Source organism: Saccopteryx leptura, chromosome X (genome assembly GCF_036850995.1).
Source record: "Saccopteryx leptura isolate mSacLep1 chromosome X, mSacLep1_pri_phased_curated, whole genome shotgun sequence".
Taxonomy (NCBI): Eukaryota; Metazoa; Chordata; class Mammalia; order Chiroptera; family Emballonuridae; genus Saccopteryx; species Saccopteryx leptura.
In genome coordinates, this window is record NC_089516.1 from 66,379,368 (window position 1) to 66,402,522 (window position 23,155).

Sequence of the window (23,155 nt, forward strand, 5' to 3'; positions counted from 1 at the left end):
AGGTTGCTGGCTTGAGCAAGGGGTCACTTGGTCTGCTTAGCCTCCCGGTCAAGGCACATATGAGGAATCAATCAATGAACAACTAAGGAACAGTAATGAAGAATTGATGTTTCTCATTTCTCTCCCTTTCTGTCTGTCTGTCCCTATCTGTCCCTCTCTCTGACTCTCTCTGTGTCTCCCACAAGAAATAAAAAATGAAAACAACAAGTCACAAAGGAAACCCCAAAAGACTATCAGCTGACTTCTCAGAAACGGCTTTATAGGCTAAAAGGGAGTGGCAAGAGATATTTAAAGCACTCAAAGAGAGGAATCTATAACCTAGAATACTTTAGCCAGCTGGGTTATTATTTAGAATTGAAGGAGAGATAAAGGGTTTTCCAGACCAGCAAAAACTAAAGGAGTTCACCACCACTAAACCAGCCTTGCAGGAAATATTAATGGGTCTTCTTTACAAAGAAAAAATTCCATAACCAGAAATAAGAAAATATAGGAAAGGAAAAAAAATCTTATTGGTAAAGGCAAATATACAATAATCAACCACTTAAAAAGTTAATAGGAAGGGTAAAAGACAATAGTAGCAAAATTAACTAAAACTATTGATACAATAAATTATCAGGAGATACACAAAACAAAGATATAAAACATGACAGCAACAACAAAGAGGGGAGGGAGGAGTAAACATGTACTGCTTTTAGAACATGATTGAACTTAAATGCCTATCAACTTAAAATAGACTGCTTTAGCTATAGATGGACATATATGAATAAGAACTTAGTAACCATAAACCAAAACCAAGCCAAAAACACACAAAAAATGGAGAGAACGAAATCCAAGTAAAACACTAAAAAAAAAAAAACCCTCAAAAGGGACGAGATCAAGAGAAGAAACAAAGTAGAACCAAAACAAATAACAAAATGGCATAAGCACATACCTATCAATAATCACCTTAAGTGTAAATGGATTAAATGCTCCAAACAATGGATAAGAAAACAATACATCTATAGGCTGCTTACAAGAGATTCATTTTAGATCAAGATGTATATAGACTGAAAGCAAAGGGCTGGAGAAAGAGATTCCATGCAAAGAGAAATTTAAATAAGAGCTTGGGTGGCAATATTCGTATCAGGCAAAACAGACTTCAAAACAAACAATGTAAAAAGAGACAAAGAAAGATATTACATAATGTTAAAGGGATCAATCCAAAAAGAGGATATATAGCCTGATCTGTGGTGATGCAGTGGATCAAGCATCGACCTGGAACACTGAGGTCACCAGTTCTAAACCCTGGCCTTGCCTGGTCAAGGCACATATGGGAGTTGATGCTTCCTGATCCTCCCCCCTTCTCTCTCTCTCTCTCTCTCTCTCTCCCTCCCTCTCTAAAATGAATAATAAAAAAGAGGATGGATATAACAATTATAAATATCTATGCAGCTAACACAGGTGCACCCAAGTAAATTAAACAAATGTTAATAAACATAAAGGCAGAAATGAGCAATACTATAATAGTTGGGGGTTTAATACTCCACTTACTTCAATGGATAGATCATCCAGAAGGATAATAAGGAAATAATGGACTTAAATGTCACATTAGATCAGTTTGACTTGCTACATGTTTATAGAACTTTTCACCCAAAAACTGTAGGCTACACATTTTCCTCAAATGTACATGGAACATTTTCCAGAACAGATCATATACTAGGTTACAAAACAAGCCTCAATAAATTCAAGAAGATTGAAATTATATGAAGCATATTTTCTGACCAAAATCACATGAAACTAGAAATCAACTACAGGGGAAAAAAAAGAAACCCCCCACAAATATGTGGAGATTAAACAACACGCTTCTAGCAAAGCGGTGGATAAAAGAGGAAACAAAGACTACTGTGAGACAAATAAAAATGAAAACACAACCTTACGAAATCTATGGGATGCAATAAAAGCAATTAAAAGAGGAAAGTTTATAGTTATACAGGCCTACCTTAAGAAGCAAGAAAAATCCCAAATAAACAATCTAAATTTATACCTTAAGAAACTTGACAAGAAAAAACAAAACCCAAAGTATGTAGAAGGAAGAAAATAATTAAGATCAGAGCAGAAATAAATAAAATGAAAAACAGAAAAGCAGTAGAATAGATTAATCAACCTAACAGCTGGTTCTTTGAAAGAATAAATAAAATTGACAAGCCTCTAGCAAGACAAGGAGAAAAGAGAACACAAAATCTGAAATGAAAGAGGAGAGATCACAGCCAACACGACCCCTGCAGAAATAAAAGGGATCATTAAAGAATACTATGAACAATTATATGGCAACAAATTCGACAATCTAAAAGAAATCGGAAAAAATAAAAAACACTCACACAAATAAAAGAAATGGATAAATTTCTGGAAATATAGAACCTTCCAAGACTAAACCAGGAAGAAAGAGAGAAGTTGAACTGATCAATTACTAGCAATAAAATTGAGGCAGTAATAAAAAAATCCCCCCAAAACAAAAGCCTAGGACCAGATATGGCTTCATAGGTTAATACTACCAAACATTTAACCCTTTGGGTAGTAAATTTTTTTCATGCTCGCTGACCCCTGGGAGTGAGGTTTTTTTTTTAATAAAATTAATTCCATTTACAGTTTTATTAACTTAAAATCATGTTTGTTTGATAACCAATTTATGAAAACAAGAAGAACATACATTTTCCTTTTTTTACAGGGACAAAGAGAGAGTCAGAGAGAGGGATAGATAGGGACAGACAGACAGGAACGAAGAGAGATGAGAAGCATCAATCATCAGTTTTTTGTTGCGACACCTTAGCTGTTCATTGATTGCCTTCTTTTTTTTTTTTTTTTTTTGTATTTTTCTGAAGCTGGAAATGGGGAGAGACAGTCAGACAGACTCCCGCATACGCCCCACCGGGATCCACCCGGCACGCCCACCAGGGGCGACGCTCTGCCCAACAGGGGGTGATGCTCTGCCCCTCCGGGGTGTCGTTCTGCTGCGACCAGAGCCACTCCAGCGCCTGGGGCAGAGGCCAAGGAGCCATCCCCAGCGCCTGGGCCATCTTTTGCTCCAATGGAGCCTTGGCTGTGGGAGGGGAAGAGAGAGACAGAGAGGAAGGAGGGCTGGGGGTGGAGAAGCAAATGGGCGCTTCTCCTATGTGCCCTGGCCGGGAATCGAACCCGGGTCCCCCGCACGCCAGGCCGACGCTCTACCGCTGAGCCAACCAGCCAGGGCCACATTTTTCCTTTTTTTAATGTTGCCTTACACATTTTAAAAATAAATCAATCATACTCTGGATGGTCAGGAGGCACGAGGACATACATGAATGTTCTTACTACTCAAAGGGTCAAAGAAGAATTAGTACCAATCCTTCTCCAACCATTCCAAAAAATTGAAGAGGAAGGAATACTTCCAAACATATTCTATAAAACCAGCATTACCTTGCTACCAAAAACAAAAACACTACAAGGAAATAGAATTACAAACCAATATCCCCAATGAACATAGATGCTAAAATTCTCAACAAAATACTAGCAAACCAAATTTAACAGTACACTAAAAGGATTATACACCATGATCAAGTGAGATTCATACCAGGATGCAAAAGTGGTTCAATAGATAGCTGCAAAACAATGTGATTCATCACATCAGCAAAACCAAAGATAAAAATCATATGATTGTCTCAATAGACACAGAAAAAGCATTTGACAAAATTAACTCTCAACAAACTGGGTAGAGAAGGAACTAACTTCAACTTGATAAAAATCATTTGTGATAAATCTATAGCTAACATCATACTCAATGGTGAAAAGAGGAAAGATTTTTCTTTAAGATCAGGAACAAGACAAAGATGCCCAATCTCACAACTGTTATATCAACATATTACTAGAAGCCCTAGACAGAACAATCAGACAAGAAAAAAAAATAAAAGGTATCCAAATAGGAAAGGAGGAAGTAAAACTGTCGTTATTTGCCAATAACATGATACTGTGCACACATAGAAAACCCTAAAGAATCCACCAAAAATTAATGGAATTGATAAAAAAAATTCAGTAGAGAGGCAGGATACAAAACTAATACACAAAAATCCTATACACTAATAATGAACATCAAGAGAAATGAAAAAAAATCGCATTTACAATTGCATCAAAAAAGAAAATAAATACTCAGGAATAAACTTAACCAAGGAGGTGAAATGCCTGTACTCTGAAAACTGTAAGACATTGAAGAAAGAAATTGAAGATGACACAAATAAATGAAAGGATATACCGGACTCATGGATTGGAACAATTAATATTGTTAAAATGACCATACTACCCAAAGCAATTTATTGATTCATTGCAATTTCTATCAAAATACCAATGGTGTTCTTCTCAGAACTAAAACAAATAATCCTAAAACGGATATGGAACCATGAAAGACCCTGAAGAGCTAAAGCAATCTTGAGAAAGTTGAAGGTATCATGCTCTCTGATTTCAAACTATAGTACAAAGTTATAATAATCAAAAAAGTGTGGTGCTGGCAGAAAGACAGACTCATAGAGAAAGAGAACAGACTCACAGCTGTCAGAGGGGAAGGCGTAGAGGGGCAGGGTGAGAAAGGTGAAGGGATTAAGGAAAGGAAAAACCTCACAGACAGACAACAGCATGGGGAGTACCAGAGGGATAGGGGGGTGAGAGGAGGTAGGAGAGGGTAAAGGGGGATAAATGGTGGTGGAAGGTTCAGTGTTAGAGTGTTGGTAGGCATGTGTATGTCCCGGGTTCTATTCCCAGCTAAGGCACGAAGGAGAAGAAACCATCTGCTTCTCCACCTGTCCCCCTCCCCCTTCTCTCACACTATCTCTTCTGCTCCCACAGCCATGGCTTGATTGGAGCAAGTTGGCCCTGGGTGTTGAGGATGACTCCATGGCCTCTGCCTCAGCAACTGAGCAAGGCCCCAGATGGGCAGAGCATTGCCCCCTAGTGGGCTTGCTGGGTGGATCCTGGTCAGGGCACATGTGAGGGGTCTGTCTCTCTGCCTCCCTTTCTCTCACTGAATAAAAAAAATAATAATAACAGACATGTATTTGCTTGACATAAATCAAAAGTGAGTTTTTAAAAAGTTAAATAAGACTATGATAATAAATAGGAAATAAAATCTTGACTTGCAACTCAGTTATTATTTTGGAAGCAACCTCTACCCTAGGGGGAAAAAGTGGCAAAAATCATTTAGTAAAAACACTTTTCTTATGTTTATTCTGAAAATTGAGGGGACCTGGTGGTAGACCAGCATGACTGCTATAGGGATTTCTTGCTATAGCACACAGGATGGGTTAGAGCTGGCTGGGAATGCAACACACCCTTCTTCCTAACAGTTCTGCTAACATTCCTTTGGAGCGGGAGTGGAGACGCTCAGCTACAATGAAAAACAAGGTCTGGGGCAAGGGTCACTTTGTGAATAACCTGAAAGCCAGAGACCTGTCTTTAAGTAAAGTTAAATCATCTCAATTATCAAGGGCTACTTAGAGCTACCACTAGGAAAAACAGTTTAGCCACTGTCCAAGTCATATGATATGTACTACACATCTCTTCATAAATGACACTCTAACTCAGACCATGTACCTTCCTTAGAATATCAGCACAGTTATTAGAACAAAATTTCTCCAAGTAGGGACCATTTCTATTACAAATATTGATCGACTTATGACCTATGCAACTTACGACCATTCAACTTTATGACCACAATCGCTAGCCACGACTGCTCCGCGTCTGGCAGCACAAGTGTTGCCCAGCTGGGCGTAAGACAGCGCGGACCAGCTTCCCGCAGCATTACCATCTCCGCGTGCACCATTTCAACTGTTATCTCAGACTCGGTACAGCAATTTGTGTTTTGTGTCTTGGATATTTTTCATCTCCCAAGATGTCTACCAAGACGAACTTGTCTTTGCAAATATTAAACCAGTTGTACAGGTAATACAGTGTTTTACTTAAACCTGACGAATGTAAAAATAAGAAACAAAATGGTGTAGAGATGATACAAATGGCATAAAATGAACAAAGAAAATTATGATATATAACAATAATGAAAGAAAATTATGATAAAATATGACTTAAAGATTTTTATAACATCATTTCACAGTACTGTACATATAGCCTACTCAACTTACGACCAAATTGTGTTATGACCGGTCTGTCAGAACCAATCGTGGTCATAAGTCGAGCACTAGCTTTATAATATTATCAAACTACTAAAACCTATTGTAGAAGGCAAGGTATTATCAATAGATTATAAAATAAAGTTACAGGTTCCCTCCCTGGTCAGTTGGCCCGGTGTGTGGATGTCCTGGGTTTGATTCTGGTCAGGGCACATAGGAGAAGCGACCATCTGCTTCTACACCACTCACTCTTTCCCTTCTCTCTATCTCTCTCTTCCCCTCCCACAGCCATGGCTCGGTTGGAGCAAGTTGGCTTGAGAGCTGAGGATGGCTTCATGGCTTTGCCTTGGGTGCTAAAATAGCTCTGTTGCTGAGTAATGGAGCAAGAGCCCCAGATGGGCCAAGCACTGCCCCACAGAGGGCTTGCCGGGTAGATCCCAGTCTGGGCGCATGCAGGAATCTGTCTCTCTGCCTCCCTGCTTCTCACAAAAGAAAAAAAAAATTACAGGTTCTCTATCCTGAATGTATTCTTTTTATAAACAACAACAACAACATAACTCTACTTCTACTAAACACATTATGTTGTCTTGTCATCAAAAATGGTGGGTGTGTTTCCTTACAGTTAGAGAGCTGGTAGATGTTAACAAATGCTGCTCTAGTAAAGATCTTACCTGGTACTGGAACTGAATGGGCTGTAGTTGGCTGCCATCCTGAGTCATCTTCTTGGCTAGGGCCTCTTTCAGTGCAAGGGCTTTATTCAACTGGATCAGCTCCTTGGACATCTGAGCTTGACGGAGAGCATGTTCGGTGGTGAAGCCATCCGAAGACCTGCTGCTCTGCAGACTAGTTTCCGGTTCCTGGGAAAGATCAGAACGATGATTTGTCAAGGATACATGCCAGTGGAGTCCCTCAGGCGCTACTTCATCAAGCCTCCCAGCACCCGTGTTCTTCTAAAACAGCGGCTTCTTGTCCATTCACTTTATTTCTTTTATTTGTATTTTTTATTGAATGGATTTCAAGTGTGCAACTCAATGAAATGTCATCTTCACATTGCACTGTATGCCCATTGCCCCAAGCAAAGTCTCTTTCTGTTCCTATTTTATCCCCTTTTGCCCACCTCCACCTTCCCCCACCCCTTCCCCCCAGCTACCCACACAGTGTTGTCTGTGTCTCTGTGTTAATTATATATGGTTTTGGCCAATCCCTTCACCTTCTTTCATCCAGTCCCCTCATCTCCCTCTCCTCTGACAGCTGTCCATCTGTCCCTGTGACCCTGCCTTCTGTTCCTCTTTGGTTCCTCAGTTTATTGTGTTCAATAGACTCCACTCCACCTACAAGTGAGATCACATGGTACTTGTCTTTCTCTGACTGGCTCATTCTGCTATAATCTCCAGGTCCATTTATGCTGTTGAAAGAGGGAAGATTTCTTTGTATGGCAGTGTGGTATTCCCTTGATCTAAAATAAATTGAGCTAGCCTTCCCCCTGCTCTCACAAATATCTTATTTCTTATTTCCTCTAACTGGCTCTTTTAGAGTGAACTAAGTTTCTTGCTCATTTCTTTATTGATCAGGCCAACATTTCTCACTTTCACCTCATTCTAAGGGGTCCTTAGAGGAGAGAGGGCTCTGGAAGGGGCATTTAGAAATGGTGGAAATGGAGAAGAGGACACCTGATTTATCTTCCACCTTTTTTTCTCTCAGAATATGAAAACTACTGACATATATTTGCTTTAGGGAGAAAAAGCTGTCAAGGCAACCACTACCCAGCCTTTCATTTTGAATTTTTTCTCTATATTCTTTAGACAACATCTAGTATATTTTATCTATTCTTGCCACTTGGATACTCAAAATATTTTCCTTGGTTCCTTTTTTTAAACCTAAAAAAGTTTAAAATTTTTTTTATTTGCAATAATATTACATTTAAAGGGGTGACACTGATCAATAAGAGTACATAGGTTTCAGGTAAACATTTCTTTAGCATTTAAACTGTTGATTACGTTGTATATCCATCACCCAAAGTCAAATCATTTTCCATCACCTTGTATTTGTCCCTCTTTACACCCTTCCTCCACCCCCTCCCTTCTTTGGTTCTTTAGGCTCTTAACCACGCCATACATAGAAAGGCATGTTGAGAAAAAAAATGATCTTCTATTTCTTCCCTAGTGCTTTTTTTGACCTTGCCACAATTTCCTAACTTGTTCCCTTCATCATTGTAACATGCTAGGTAGCTGATGCAGAATACTAGCATCTAACAAGAAACCAGTGAGCCAGACTACAAATCTGGAAGGTGACATGTCTGGGAAGCCCCGCCGCCCATCACCAGTTTCCAGTTAGAGAGAGAGCCTATCTAAGTTTGGGATTTTACAAAACCATAAGATTTCTACATTTCCAAAACATTCCGTGAAGGATGGTAGCAATCGGGGATTCTCTTCCTCAGCTGAGCGATCAGTGACAGGCAATGGCACAGTTAAAGCCCCTGGTTGTACACAAAGGGGCCAGTCACTTACAGCTTCAGGTCCCACGGCTGAATCAATGGCTGTGGCCGTGCAAGCAACAGTTTCATCCTGCAATGACAAATGACGGTTCAGTTTAGGAAAAGATTCTCAAGTGAAGCTTACTAGTGATTTTACACTGGTTATTTTTTTTCAAGTGTATAAAGAGACCATTGAAGTTGCAGAGCCCTTTTGTAGTCACATATACTCCAAGGGCCACATGTTTTTAATTTCCCGCCTCTCAAGTGTCTGCCTTCTTTACAGAGGTTGATTGTGCAGTCTTTGTAAAAAACTGCATCAGGAAGCAACTTACACATAGAGTGGGGCAGAAATAGGTTTCTAGCTGTGAGTATGTGAAGCGCAGAGTTTATTCTTGTATTATTATTTATTAATTATTCCATTATTTTCCATACAAACAACTGTAAACCTACTTTTGTCCCGCCCTGTGTTTATTGTGCCTCTCCTGTTTGGCCAGAGATCACAGGGCCAGAGTAAAACCCTTGCCCATTCCAACAGGCCAAAGTTTAACCCACTTTACAGACTCTACTCTTTCTTCTTATGTTTTTACTACCAAGTCTCTCTATATAATATATAGGTCTAGCCAGTTCTCATGGGCACACCATCCTAAGAACAGACATATTGAATAAATGCAATGCAGCAGGTAAGTGACTAGAATATAGGGTTATTTTTGATTTTGATTTTACATTCAGGGTAGTGAGAGCCTACCCTACAAAGGAATAAATGCCACAGATAGATATCCCAGAAAATGTGCCCATGAACTCAAACAGACTGCAGTCTCCATCCATCTTACACATAAGAACTGGTCACACACAGCCAGTCCAGACAGTGGAGGGAGAGGGCAGGCACCGAGCCCTTCCCAGGGAAGGGCAGAGTCCTTTGTAAGGCACCGGGACACCAACTAGAAGGGAAATCTAAAACCACTGGTTAGAATTAATTTGTTTATAGGCTGGCACTTGAGCAAACTCAGTTCTCTCCAGTGAACTTAAGCTTTATTTGGCATTGCAACAAATTGATTACCATTTCTGTTTAAGTGATCCTGCAAAGCCCTGGGGGAAAGGTTTATTCCCAGAAAGTCACATGATTAAGGAGGTCAAACGTGAAAGAGATATTGGCTCAACGGCAAGGAAAGAATTAAGGGTTAGTACATAGGGTCTGCACCACCAGCCCAAAGAAACATTACATATTTATTGAAACTTTAATACCTTTAAAATGAGGACCTAAGAGGCCCTTGGTAAGTGCTGTTTATAAAGCACTTCCTTTATTCTTCCCAGAACTTCTCAAATAGTAAGACTCAAAGATAGTTCAAAGGAAACTCCAGTGTTCCCACATTCTGTCTCATCATGATTTACAATCCTGGTGATTCTTTTATTTGACAGAGTCAGAGTCAGAGATAGGGACAGACAGATAGGAAGGAAGAGAGATGAGAAGCATCAATTCTTCCTTGCGGCAACTTAGTTGTTCACTGATTGCTTTATCATATGTACTTTGATGGGGGGGGGGGGAGGCTACAGCAGAGCGAGTGACCCCTTGCTCAAGCCAGTGACCTGGGGCTCAAGCCAGCAACCTTGGGCTTCAAGTCAGCAACCTCTAGGCTCAAGCTAGTGACCATGGGGTCATGTCTACGATCACACACTCAAGTCAGCGACCTTGCGCTGAAGCCGGTGACCTTGGGGTTTTGAACCTGGGTCCTCTGCATCCCAATCTGATGTTTTATTCACTGCACCACCACTTGATCAGGCAATCCTGGTGATTCTTTAGCAGCAAGACATACTAAATGCTTCTTTAAAAAAAAAGAGCGCTTCAATATATTATAGGTTAATAGTTACCATTTTCTCTCTCTCATGTTTTAAGTTTCAGTAAAAGTACTAATTATAGGTCTGGTCTAGATTAGTTGGGCCTATAACACTGGCTTTTGCAGACTTTTTCTAGTACCTTCCAGAGGTTCAGGATCAAGTAGATTGGTTAACCCTTCAAGGACATGTGTTGTTGCCGTGGTTTATTACCTTTTGGCCCGATGAAATTGCACAAGGTTAACATTTAAGCATTAGTGACATGTTCTGCAAGAACATGGCAGTATTCTGCCTTCATAATCTTAAAAGTAAATGTATAACAATAGAATTTATTTTGCTCTCACAGCCTCTTTCCCCTCATTCTCAAGCCACAACCGAGAACCTTCTGTAAGGTAGAAAGACATGATTTGCTGGAGGAAGCGATCAGGGGAACAAGGCTAGGGTCCAGTGAGATACATTAAGCAGCGATGCCCTCCAAAAGGAAATCTATGCTTGTAAGTTGTAGGCAACACCATCACCAGGCACGCAAAAAACTTTTGGTGGAACTGGTTTTGGAGGGGATAAAAACAACAACAACAAAAAGATTTTATGGGAATTGAAAGGAATGCATAAATTTCCTCACAGGTAATTGCAAAAAGGTTTACTTGAATTATGTTTTAGAGGAACAAAAGGTACAGTCGAGCCTTTAAAGCCCCAGGAAAAAGATTTGGGAACAATGGTTGCCTTCATAACTGAAAAGGGGGTGTTCACCCATCACTTAAAAATAGCTTTAATCCAGAAGGAAGGGCACAAGCAGTTACATTTGAAACATTCTGCTTTCATTGTAGTGAGTCTTAATAAAAAGCCACAGGATACACTGTTGCATATTAAAAAAAATGTAGCTGGGAGGGTCTCCAAACAATATGGAGAATTTGGATTTAAAAGTCCAGCAGGAGCCATGGATAAAGGGTTTATTCTGCCTAACTGTGACAGTGGATAGAAGCCAGGAACTTTATCAGCTTGTGGCAATTTTTAGCGGCAGACGGTCGATTCTACAAAGGTAGTCCCCACTAGCAACGTCCTCCATGGGCACGCCAGGCCCCAGCCACACTGCCAGGTCCTCACTGAGGCCAGGCCTTCTCTTCCTAACTTGGGTCCATAGGTTTCTCTTTTCACCTGTCCTGTGACTCAAAGACCCAGAAGTGAGTTGGTGTGGCCATAAATGGTGTCCTGGGGTCACTCTTTTCTGATCTTATAAGCTTTGGCTCCAGTAGGGCTCTGCAGCCTAGGTTATTTTAATTCTGAGGCAGTTCACATGAAGTTTTCATACATCAGAAATTCTAGTTGTAGTAAAGTGGAATTATAGACAGTGAAATTGAACTTCGTGATAGCCATTCGCTGGCACGTACTCCATACTTCAGCCATACTGAAGTTCTTACCATGTTCTAAACTTCCGTACCTCTTTGCTTGTGCCTGAACTGTTTTCCTCTCTACGGACGGCCCTCTCCTCTCTGTCTACGTGGCAGTCTCTTATTCATTTCTAAGGACCCAGTGTCTTCTGTGCTGCCTTCCTGAGTTTTCTCGGCAGGCAATCACCCCTTTCTTTGTGCTCCCAATGCACTTTGCCACATCTCCCACCCGTGAACCTTGCTCAACTAACAAACTACAAGGCTTGCAAGAACAATTCTTGACAATAATTGGACAGTTATCAGGATGGGATTGCACTGATGTTCTTGAGCACGCACCATGAAAACTGTAATAACCTTCACCCAAAAGTTTCACGGCAATTAACAGCAAAAACTGCTACCTGAGTCCAACTCCAAGTAAGAGATTGGAGTAGGGTAGGCGCTCCTGGAGCGCATTAGCTGAATAATGCCTTTAATCTCTATTTGAGTCACTGAAATGATTTTCTTTTGTTATTAGTACAGTACTTAGCAAGGGCACACAGCTAGTGCGTGGTAGAACTGGCTTTCCACCAAGGGTTTGTCTGGCTCTGGAGCCCAGGTTACTGCGGCCTGTTGGCTGGATAAATGAACTGGCATCTTGACCTGCTCATAATAGTTTTGTACAGTACTACTTATTCTGAAACACTGCTTTCTGTTCTTTGGGGAGTTTAGTCATTTAATTTCTTGGAACTGGTCATCCTAACCCTTTTCCCCATAATACCATGTGGTATTTTTCCCCAATGACTCAGAGTAAAATATAGGTGTGGATGAATTTGTAATACCCTTTTGACAACTCTAGAAAACAACGGGCAAGACCTGGGGCGGAAAATTATTGTTCTGGTAAAATTAAAACCTCTGTCCAAGAGCTAGAAATTACCACCAGCCATTTACATACAAATCCCTGCTTCTGAATGATACAGAAGAGGGTATTGATGGAACAAAACCCACCACAGCCCCTTAAACCCACCATGACCCCTTAATATACTATGATTTCAATTTTAAAAAGTATATACGCCTAAGGAGTAAGAGAAGGAACACCAAAAGCAAAAAGAGGTTTTTAAGTTGGTGAAATTATAAGAATTTTTCTTGTGAAAAACAACAGAAAGCTCCACAACAACCCCCCTAATACTCCACACCTACAACTACTATAATAGTTCTAAAAAAAAAAAAAAAAAAAAAAAAAAAAAAAAAAAAAAAAAAGGGAACTTATAGCAGAATGGTGATTCAAAGTAATTTATTACTGGTTATAAAAGAGAGCTATGGTATTCCCTGGTTGTTCTAAGCTATTTGTCGGAAGCCAGCTTATTTAAGCCCGGGGTATGTGACAAAGCCTCTTACTGAGTCAGCTGCACTGACAGGGCAGCAAATCAAGGACCGCTGCTCACGCCGCCCAGGCAGCTGCGTCCTGCATATGTGGTTACTGCCGTTTCCATGCTAAATATGAATGTACCATCGCATATGGAACCAGAGGCTGTTTAATTTAAAAAGTTCATATTCATATCATATCCAATGATCCATGAATGATATCTGTCCTCAAACAGCTCACAGTCTAGTTGTTTCAGCAAAATGCACAGAGTTAGATACATTTATATGCATCAAGAAAACCAATGAGGATTTCCGGTCAAGATGGCACCGTGAGAGATGCAGTAATGGCATCCTCCCAATATGACATCAAAATTATAACTAAACTAGAGAACAGCCATCATTCAGAACCACCTGAAGACAAGCTAAACAGAAATCCTACAACTAAGAATGCAAAGGAGCCCCATCCAACTGGTAGGAGGGGTAGACACTCAGAACAGGCTGGTCTCATACCCACGGGTGGTGGGTAACAATTGGGAGGGACGTCTTTGCTGCAGAGGTCCTCCTTGTGGAGTGAGACCCCCCCAGCCCAGGGTTTCAGACCCAGGAAGAGAAGTCCCCAGAGGTTTCGCTGTAAGAACTAGCAGGGACTATGGCCGAATGAGATGGAGGACTGCTGGAGGCCCAGGCAGCTTTGCTTAAAGGGCCCTCCATTCATGCTTACTTGGCCTCCCTCCTTCTGAGCTCCAGCACTGGGGCAGCAGCTTGCAAAATTGTCCAGCAGGGGCTGGGGGCAGCTTTCTCCCTGAGAAAAGGCAGGCAGAGGCCGTGGGCCCTTCCTGAGCCAGGAGGCGGGCGCCATGTCCGAGTGTTGCCCTGGCTCACAGTATCCATCTGGCCCTGGTGATTCCCTGAGACCCAGCCCTACACAACCCGCAGACCTTCCTGAACCACTTCCAGGGGCTTTTCCATACAAATGGCCTGCCTTGGCTCATGCAGCAGACTTTTCTAAAATCTCTCAAAGGACCACAAACCCCAAACAAGCAATATCTGGCCTTAACGTGCTTTGTACTACTTGCTACGTGGCCCAAAGCCTGGCACTAGCAGCAGCTGGCCTTGGTTGACAGGTTGGCCTGGTCTGGGCACCTCCAAGCCTGGCACAGGTAGCAGCCATCTGCAGATTGCTCTGTACCTCATGCCAGGTGGCCCTGGGCAGGGCCCCGGTGGCAGCTGATCTTGGCCTGCACCTCCCAGGAGGTCTTGGGGCCTCAGACCATGCTGGAGCACCACCCAACCATGTCCATAGTGACACACTAAAAGGGTGGATCCAGTGGGACCAGAGCCCTGCTGAAGCGAATCCTGCTCTGGGGGGTGGGCCCCTGCACAGCGGCTCCTCTGCTGTGATCTCAGCTAGTTGGTAAAGCCAACTGGTCCAGGGGAAATCCTTCCCATTGATGTGCCAACAGCAACTAAAGCTCAACTACAACAGGAGGGTGTACACGGCGCACACTGGGGGTGCACCTGAAGCACCCTGTTTCGGTGACTGGGGAGGCAACACCACTGAGCCATACAGGACACCTACTTCATTAGGCTACTCTACCAAGCCTGGAAGACACAGCATCTCTACCTAATACATAGACACAAACACAGGGAGGTTGCCAAAATGAGGAGACAAAGAACCATGTCTCAAACTTTCATTTGAGCAAAACTCCAGAAAAAGAACTAAATAAAAATGGAGACAAGTAATATAGCAGATGCAGAGTTCAAAACACTGGTTTTTGCCTGAGTGATGGCAGTGCAGTAGATAGAGCATCAACCTGAAATGCTGAGGTCCAGGTTTGAAACACCAAGGTCACTGGTTTGAGCACGAGCTTGCCAGACTGAGCACAGGGTTGCTGGCTTGAGCGCAGGATTATCGACATAATCCTAAAGTCACTGGCTCGAGCCCAGAGGTCATTGGCTTGAGCAAGGGGTCACTGGTTCAGCTGGAGCCCTCAGGTCAAGACACGTATGAGAAGCAATCAACAAATAACTAAAGTGAAGCAACTACGAGTTGATGTTTTTCATCTCTCTCCTCCCTCTTTCTCCCCCTTCCTATCAATCTCTCTCTCTCAAATCAATCAATCAATCACAAACAAACAACACTGGTTTTAAGGATGCTCAATAAACTTAGTGGAAGAGTAGATGAACTTAGAACTTCCAGAAAGAGGTAGGAAACATAAAAAATGGAGATAAAAAACAAAAAATTAACTAGTCAGAAATGAGCAATACACTAACTGAAATGAAGAATCATTTATAGAAAATGAACAGTACAGTACATGAAACAGGATCAAGTCAAGAGATCTGGAAGATAAGGAAACAGCAAACACTGACTCAGAGCAGCAAAAAGAGCCTGGCCTGTGGTGGCACAGTGGATAAAGTATTGACCTGGAATGCTGAGGTTGCCTGGTCAAGGCACATATGAGAAACAACTACTATGAGTTGATGCTTCCCCCTCCTCCTTCCCCTTCTCTCTCTCTCTCTTCTCTCTAAAATCAATAAATAAAATCTTTAAAAAAAAAGAACAGCAAGAAGAAAAAAAATCCACAAAAATGACGACAGTGTAAGGAACCTGTGGGAAAATTTCAAGCATACCAACACAGCAAGGAATTAAAAACCTATGTGAAAAAATAATGACGGAAAACTTCCCTAACCTGGTGAAGGATATAGATATACAAGTCTAGAAAGCACAGAGAGTCCCAAAAAAGATGGACTCAAAGAGGCCCCTACCAAAACACATCATAATTAAAATGCCAAAGGGTTAAGACAAACAGAGAATCTTAAAAGTAGCAAGAAAAAAGCAGTTACTTATAAGGGAGCTTCCACAAGACTGTCAGCTGATTTCACAACAGAAACTTTGTGGGCCAGAGGGAGTGGTATGAAATGTTCAAAGTGAGGAAAAGAAGGACCTACAACAAAGATTACTTTACCCAGCAAAGCTATCATTTAGAATCTAAGGACAGATAAAGAGCTTCCCAGACAAGAAAAAGGTAAAGTAGTTCATTACCATCTAAACAGTATTTCAGAAATGTTAAACAAGTCTTTAAGAAGAAAAAAAATGGTAAAAAAATGAATAAGGCCTGGCCTGTGGGGGCACAGTGGATAAAGCGTCAACCTGGAATGCTGAGGTCGCTGGTTAGAAACCCTGGGCTTGCCTGGTCAAAGCACACATGGGAGTTGATGCTTCCTGTTCCTCCCCCTCTTGTCTGTCTGTTTGTCTCTCTCTTCTCTAAAATGAATAAGTAAAATCTTAAAATATCTAAAAAAATCAATGATAAATTGGCAATAAATACATACCAATCAACAATTACTTTAAATGCAAATGCTCCAATGAAAAGTCATAGGGGGGTTGAATAGATAAAAAACAATACCCTTATATATGCTGACTACAAGAGACTCACTTCAGATTGAAAGACACACACAGACTGAAGTAAAAGGATAGAAAAAGATATTTCAAGACAATGGAAACGAAAAACAAAATTTTTAAAAGCTGGGGAAGCAGTATTCCTGCCAGACAAAAAAGACTTTAAAACAAAGGCCATAACAAGAGACAAAGAAAGATGCAGTAATTCCACTTTTGCGTATTTATGTGAATAAACCCAAAACACAAAATCAGAGACATATGCATCCATATGCTAATTATAGCATTATTTACAATACTCAAGATATGGAAGCAACCTAAGGGTTCTTCAACAGATGAATGGATAAAGAAGTGGTGCAGATATATAATGGAACATGCCTACTCATTAAAAAGAATGAAATCTTGCTATCAGCAACAACACGGATGAACCTAGAAGGTACTGAACTGAGTGAAATAAATATACGGTCTACCGGAAAGTTCTGTCCGTTTTTGGAATAAAACAAAATACAAATTTTTCTTACCGTCAATAAACTTTGTTAAATAATACAATTGCCATTATTATTAATGATTTCTTGCCAGCGTGAGGGCAATTTGTATATCCCATTTTTAAAAAATGTTTTATCTTTTGATGCAAAAAATTGAACCAGTGCTTGTTTGATATCTTCTTCATTTTTGAACTTTTTGCCCTTCAAAAAATTTTGTAAGGACAAAAACAAGTGATAGTTAGAGGGTGCTAAGTCCTGGGAATATGGTGGATGCGACAGAATTTCCCAGCCTAGTTCTGCAATTTTTTGACGAGTCCCCAAAGCAGCATGTGGCCTTGCATTATCATGATGCAGTATGATGTTCTTCCTATTGAACATCGCTGGCCTCTTTTCTTGGACTGCTGTCTTTAAATTATCCAGTTGCTGACAATACTTCTCCGAATTGAGCTTTTCGTTCGGTTTCAAAAGCTCGTAATGTGGCCCTGGCCGGTTGGCTCAGCGGTAGAGCGTCGGCCTGGTGTGCGGGGGACCCGGGTTCGATTCCCGGCCAGGGCACATAGGAGAAGCGCCCATTTGCTTCTCCACCCCCCCTCCTTCCTCTCTGTCTCTCTCTTCCCCTCTCGCAGCCGAGGCTCCATTGGAGCAAAGATGGCCCGGGTGCTGGGGATGGCTCCTTGGCCTCTGCCCCAGGCACTAGAATGGCTCTGGTCGTGGCAGAGCGACGCCCTGGAGTGGCAGAGCATCGCCCCCTGGTGGGCAGAGCATCGCCCCTGGTGGGCGTGCCGGGTGGATCCCGGTCGGGCGCATGCGGGAGTCTGACTGTCTCTCCCCGTTTCCAGCTTCAAAAAAAGAAAAAAATAAATAAAAGCTCGTAATGTATTGGTCCTCGAATGTCCCACCATATACACAACATTATCTTATTCAGAGTCAAATTTGGTTTAGAGGTGGAAGGGCTAGGTTTTCCGGGTTCTTAATATGCCCTTTTCCTTACGATGTTTTCGTAGATAATCCACTTTTCATCCCCAGTTATCATCCAGTTCAAGAAGGGCAAGCAGAGATGTGCATATGACGACTCAATCATCCAAATTCTTCTGACTTAATTCATGTGACACCCATCTTGAATATTTCCACACCAATCCTATCTTCTGAATATGGTCTGAAATGGTTTGCTGAGCTGAATGAAGCCTTTCTGTGATCTCCGATGTTGTCAGGAAAGGATCTTGCTCCAACATGGTCTTAACAACATCGTCATCAATCAAAGATGGTCGCCCAGAACGTGGCTTATCAGAAAGGTCGAAATCACCTGTTTCGAATTTTTCGAACCATCTTCTGCATGTCCTATCAGAAACTGTACCTTCACCAAACACTTTCAATAAATTTCTACATGCTTCTGTAGCATTTCTTCCTTGTTGAAATTCGTAAAAATTACAGTGGCATAAATGAACTTTATCAGTAGCCATGGGTACACTATCGCTTCACACATAAGACTAACGTGAATCAACTTTGTTTTAGTTAATTTGCTACGTCAGTATGTATACATTAAGTGATAAAAATAGAGAGGCACACATGCGCCAAATAAACATGTGCTTACGTGTCGAAACTTGTGATAGAAATGGACAGAATTTTCTGGTAGACCTGAGAAAACAAATGCTATATGATTTCACTTATATGTGAAATCTAAAAAACAAAATAAAGAAACAAGCAGAACAGAAACAGACTCATAGATACAGACAACATTTTGATGGTTGTCAGATGGGAAAGGATTAAGTACAAACTGCCAGTTATAAAATCACCATTCACAGGGATGTAAAGTACAGCATAGAAAATAATACTGTAATAACAACGTATGGTGTCAGATGGGTACTAGATTTATTGGGGCAATCATTTTATAAGTTCTAATCACTGGGTTGTACATCTGAAACCAATATTATATTGGACATCAACTGTAAATGAAAAATAAAAATTATTAAAAAAAAAGAGAAAGAAACAAACAAAAGCCATGTGCCTATCTATACTGCCCGTTTGGCTTACCGATATCTGGGTAATCAGTTGCTGCAGGTTAAGGATCATCTCTACATTTTCTTTTAATTCCTTATCTTCCAAAGTCGCCACTAGCTTTTGAAGATCCACTCTGCAGCTGAAAATTCAAGCATAGGAACCAGGAGTTAATCACACTGCAAAGGCCCGAGCCTCTACGGTGGTACATTAAGGTGGTCTAAGTCAGTAACAAATACCTAACAGAAAACTTACGCCGCATGCTGCCTGAGCTCCTCCAGTTTGGCATTCATTCTTTCATTCGCTTGTTCTGTCTGCAACAAAGACCCAGGAGCTCATTAGTGGCAGTGCCTGAAGCCTTGCCTAATCACACTGTCTCTCTTACGTCTATGATTAAAATCTAGGGAAAGAAGCAGCCTCTTTGGTTGTAATAGAGGATGCAGTGGCCTTTTGTTATTTAGTGAGAAATGTCATGGACATTAGCCCTTTAGTCAACATGACTACTAAAAATAGCATCCACACAGCTGGGTCTTAAGCTTGCTTCGAAGTTCAGACTATTGGCTGGAGCATGAGGCCTCAATTCCATAGAGAACTTTGCAACTGGGGGAGAAAGGAATAGTTCCCGGCCTGCTACTCCCCGTGATTTGCAAAAAATCACTTACTTTAAACCGCCTCCTACACTATACTGTTCCCTAGTCCCAGCATAAAGGCAGTTAAAACATAATAGGGCCTCACACTGCAGTTTTTTGGTTTTTGTTTTTCGAGTTACACTATCTGATATGGTTGGCTAGTTTTAGCAAAAGGAAGGAAGAAAAAGGGTGGATCCAGCACAAGAAACGGCAGAGGCAGCTACGTTTTGGGAAAGGGTGATTGAGTTTCTGTTTTATTTTAATCTCAATGTCTGTGATCGATTTGGGAACAAGTTTATATAGGACATGAACGTGTGCTTTTTATGAATTTCCGATAGGACATCAAACAATAAGCCTATCAGGTAGCCACTGCAACAGCCTTATAAAGGTCAGATGGGTATGTGGCTAGAATAACAAGCACACACATGTGAGACACAGCTTCTAGAATTACTTCAAAGGCATAAAATGCAGCATGGAGACAGAAAACTGTATAAAAATCACCCAGATCCCATTTGCACTCTTCTGCTAATAATGGACAATACAATGCACAGAGGATCTGGCCCCCTTTAAGGAACTCTTTAAGCAGCTTACCCTTCCTTGACGAGAGAGCACACTGGTGTGTTAAGGTGGATAAATTACAGACATACAATTATATTTTGGTGGAAACTCATTTTCGCTTCTGGCAATAGTTCTGCTATCCAAGCTTGACTTGTATTTAGACTAACAGAGAGAAGTTAGTGACAGAGCCAGCCTGCACTGGCCCAGGAGGTGACCATCACACAGACACTAGGATATGTAATCAGTTACAGAGTGATCCACTATTTGACAATTAACCATATGAGAAAGGAATTAAATGAATTTACCAGCTCACCATGATAACTATTTAGGATGACATATGAAACGTGACAATGTTACGGGAGGAGAGAGACAAACTTAAATCTTACTGAGGGAACAGCTACTTGGTATTATAGATCAAGATGAGGCAGGACTTACTTCTAAGTGACAGAGGGACCCAGCTCTTTGCTCTTGGGTATTTTAGAACAAATCTATTTTAAAATGAGATTCATGTAGATTCTGTGGTGGATACATAGGTATTCACTGTTTTAACTTTTCTGTATGTCTGACTATAAGCTCATGTATTCACCCAGAGGGGTTCTATGGAGGATATGGTGATACTATCCATTTCTTTTCACATAACTTGTCTCTTATGATGAGAAGCATGTTAAGTATTTTAGAAACTAAAGCTAGTAGATGTCCAGATTGCCAGTTTAGTCTGGGGCCTCACCAAAATGATCCTCTCCAACATCTGGGCCGTCTGACCAGCTGCTTCACTCAGACCACGGCTTAATTTTTCATTCTCCTCTGCCAGGGACTGATTCTTCTCCATCAAAGACTGTAGATTCTCTGATGGTTGCACACTAAAATAAAGGAAGTAACATGTTAGAAAAATACACAATTGATAACACCTGTGTCAAAGGTGGATAAAACATATCTCATAGGCCTTTAGGGTGGGGTGGGGCAGTTGGTTTAAAATTACCCCCAAAAGCCTGGAAAAAGTGTGTCTATTCCAATCTACTCTCTCAGTCAGGTAGCATGTTGTATGAATAAGACATGCCTGAAATACGTTATTATTTATTTATTTTTATTGAGTTTACTGGGATGACATTGGTTAATAAAACTATATAGGTTTCAGTATACAATTCTATAACACATCATCTGTATATTGTATTGTGTTCATCACCCCAAGTCAAGTCCCCTTCTATCACCATTTATCCCCTCCCCCGTACCCTCTTCCATCTCCCCCACCCCTTTCCCTCTGCTCATCACCATACTGTTGTCTGTGTCTAAGAGTTTGTTTGTTTTGCTTAATCCCTTCCCCTTTTCCAACCAGCTCCTCACACCCCCTCAGCTCTGACAGCTGTCAGTCTGTTCTCTGAGTCTGTTTCTAGTTTATTTGGTTCGTTAGATTCCATATATAAGTGAAACCAGAATTTGGACAATGGTAATGATTCAGGGCCATATATGGTTGTAACAGGAAGGACAAACCTTTACCTTTGGCTCTTGGTTTAGGATCTTTCTATTTGTGCCATGTAGGTACGAGGTGAAGGCTAACTGCACAGTTAAGACACATGTTCTCTTCTTCCCAGTCTCAATCTCTCATTAAAGATTCGAGAAGTTGTGGTTGGAGGAAGTGAGAGAGATGGGGAAAGTACAAGGGAGCTAGCCTCTAAATTTATAGTCATAAACACAAGTCAATTACCTACCTAGTGTATAGTTTATGGAAATAGCATTAAGAAGTCAGAAAGTTGAAATGGCCTGACCAGTCGACTTGGGACACTGAGGGCCCAGGTTTGAAACCCCGAGGTTGCTGGCTTTGGCCAGTTGAGCGTGGGTTCATCTAGCTTGAGTGTGGAATCACAGACATGACCCCCTGGTTACTGACTTGAAGCCCAAAGTCTCTGGCTTGAGCAAGGGGTCACTGGCTCAGCAGGAGCCCCCCAGTCAAGGTATGTATGAGAAGCAATTGACAAACAACTAAAGGTGCCACGAGTTGATGCTTCTCATCTCTCTCCCCTCTTGGCTGTGTGTCCCTGTCTCTCTCTCCCTAAATTAAAAAAAAAAAGTTGAAATGACCAGTGGCCACTAACAGTCTACTTCAGAATTCTCCATAAATAAGTGTTCCCTTCAAAGTGCTTGTGTTTTTTGAAACTGATAACCCATAGCCTTCTGTTCATTTGTCTATCAGTTTTAAATTGCTTAGACTGAGTGGAGGCAACAATAATCTCCATTTCAAATAGAAGTGGAAGGGAGGGAGAGAAATGGTTTGAAGAATACATATAAATAAGAACTTTTGGAATTTATGCAGATTAGGCTTTTTTGGTAATCTGCTGGGATTAATTGTTTAAAAGACTGAAAAATAGAACTCTGAAAAAACAGCAGAAGAAATATGAAAAATTTGAGCTTAAGGAGACTGTTAATAGTTGTCAAGGTTCTAACAAAGAGAAAAAAGGATAGGAAAACAGCTATTCTCAATCTCAATAAAGGAGAGAAAAGGATGTCAGAACAGATGCCCTCTCTCCCAGGTTAAGACCTCCATGAATTCTTTATGGAACATCGTTATCAAAAAGTTAATAGCCTGACCAGGAGGTGGTGCAGTGGATAGAGCATCAGACGGGATGCGGAGTAACCAGGTTCGAGACCCCGAGGTCGCCAGCTTGTGTGCAGGCTCATCTGGTTTGAGCAAAGCTCACCAGCTTGGAATCAAGGTCATTGGCTTGAGCAAGGGTTACTTGGTCTGCTGAAGGCCTACGGTCAAGGCACATATGAGAAAGCAATCAATGAACAACTAAGGTGTTGCAACGAAAAACTAATGATTGATGCTTCTCATCTTTCTCCATTTCTGTTTGTCTGTCCCTATCTATCCCTCTCTCTGACTCTGTCTCTGTAAAAAAAAAAAAAAAAAAAAAAGTTAACAGCAAGGCTACAGCCATA

General features: G+C 41.2%; 1 protein-coding gene across 4 annotated transcripts in view; it reads right to left on the minus strand.

Moving 5' to 3' along the window:
* Positions 1–23,155, minus strand: part of KIF4A (kinesin family member 4A) — a 128,982-nt gene that overhangs the window by 49,283 nt on the left and 56,544 nt on the right. For all 4 annotated transcript variants that reach the window (XM_066357205.1, XM_066357204.1, XM_066357206.1 and 1 more), the window contains 5 exons: positions 20,949–21,081; positions 19,290–19,348; positions 19,071–19,176; positions 8,633–8,689; positions 6,797–6,982 (listed from right to left, as the gene is read on the minus strand). In XM_066357205.1, coding sequence (XP_066213302.1) covers positions 6,797–6,982; positions 8,633–8,689; positions 19,071–19,176; positions 19,290–19,348; positions 20,949–21,081 — 541 coding nt within the window. The remainder of the gene's footprint in view (positions 1–6,796; positions 6,983–8,632; positions 8,690–19,070; positions 19,177–19,289; positions 19,349–20,948; positions 21,082–23,155) is intronic.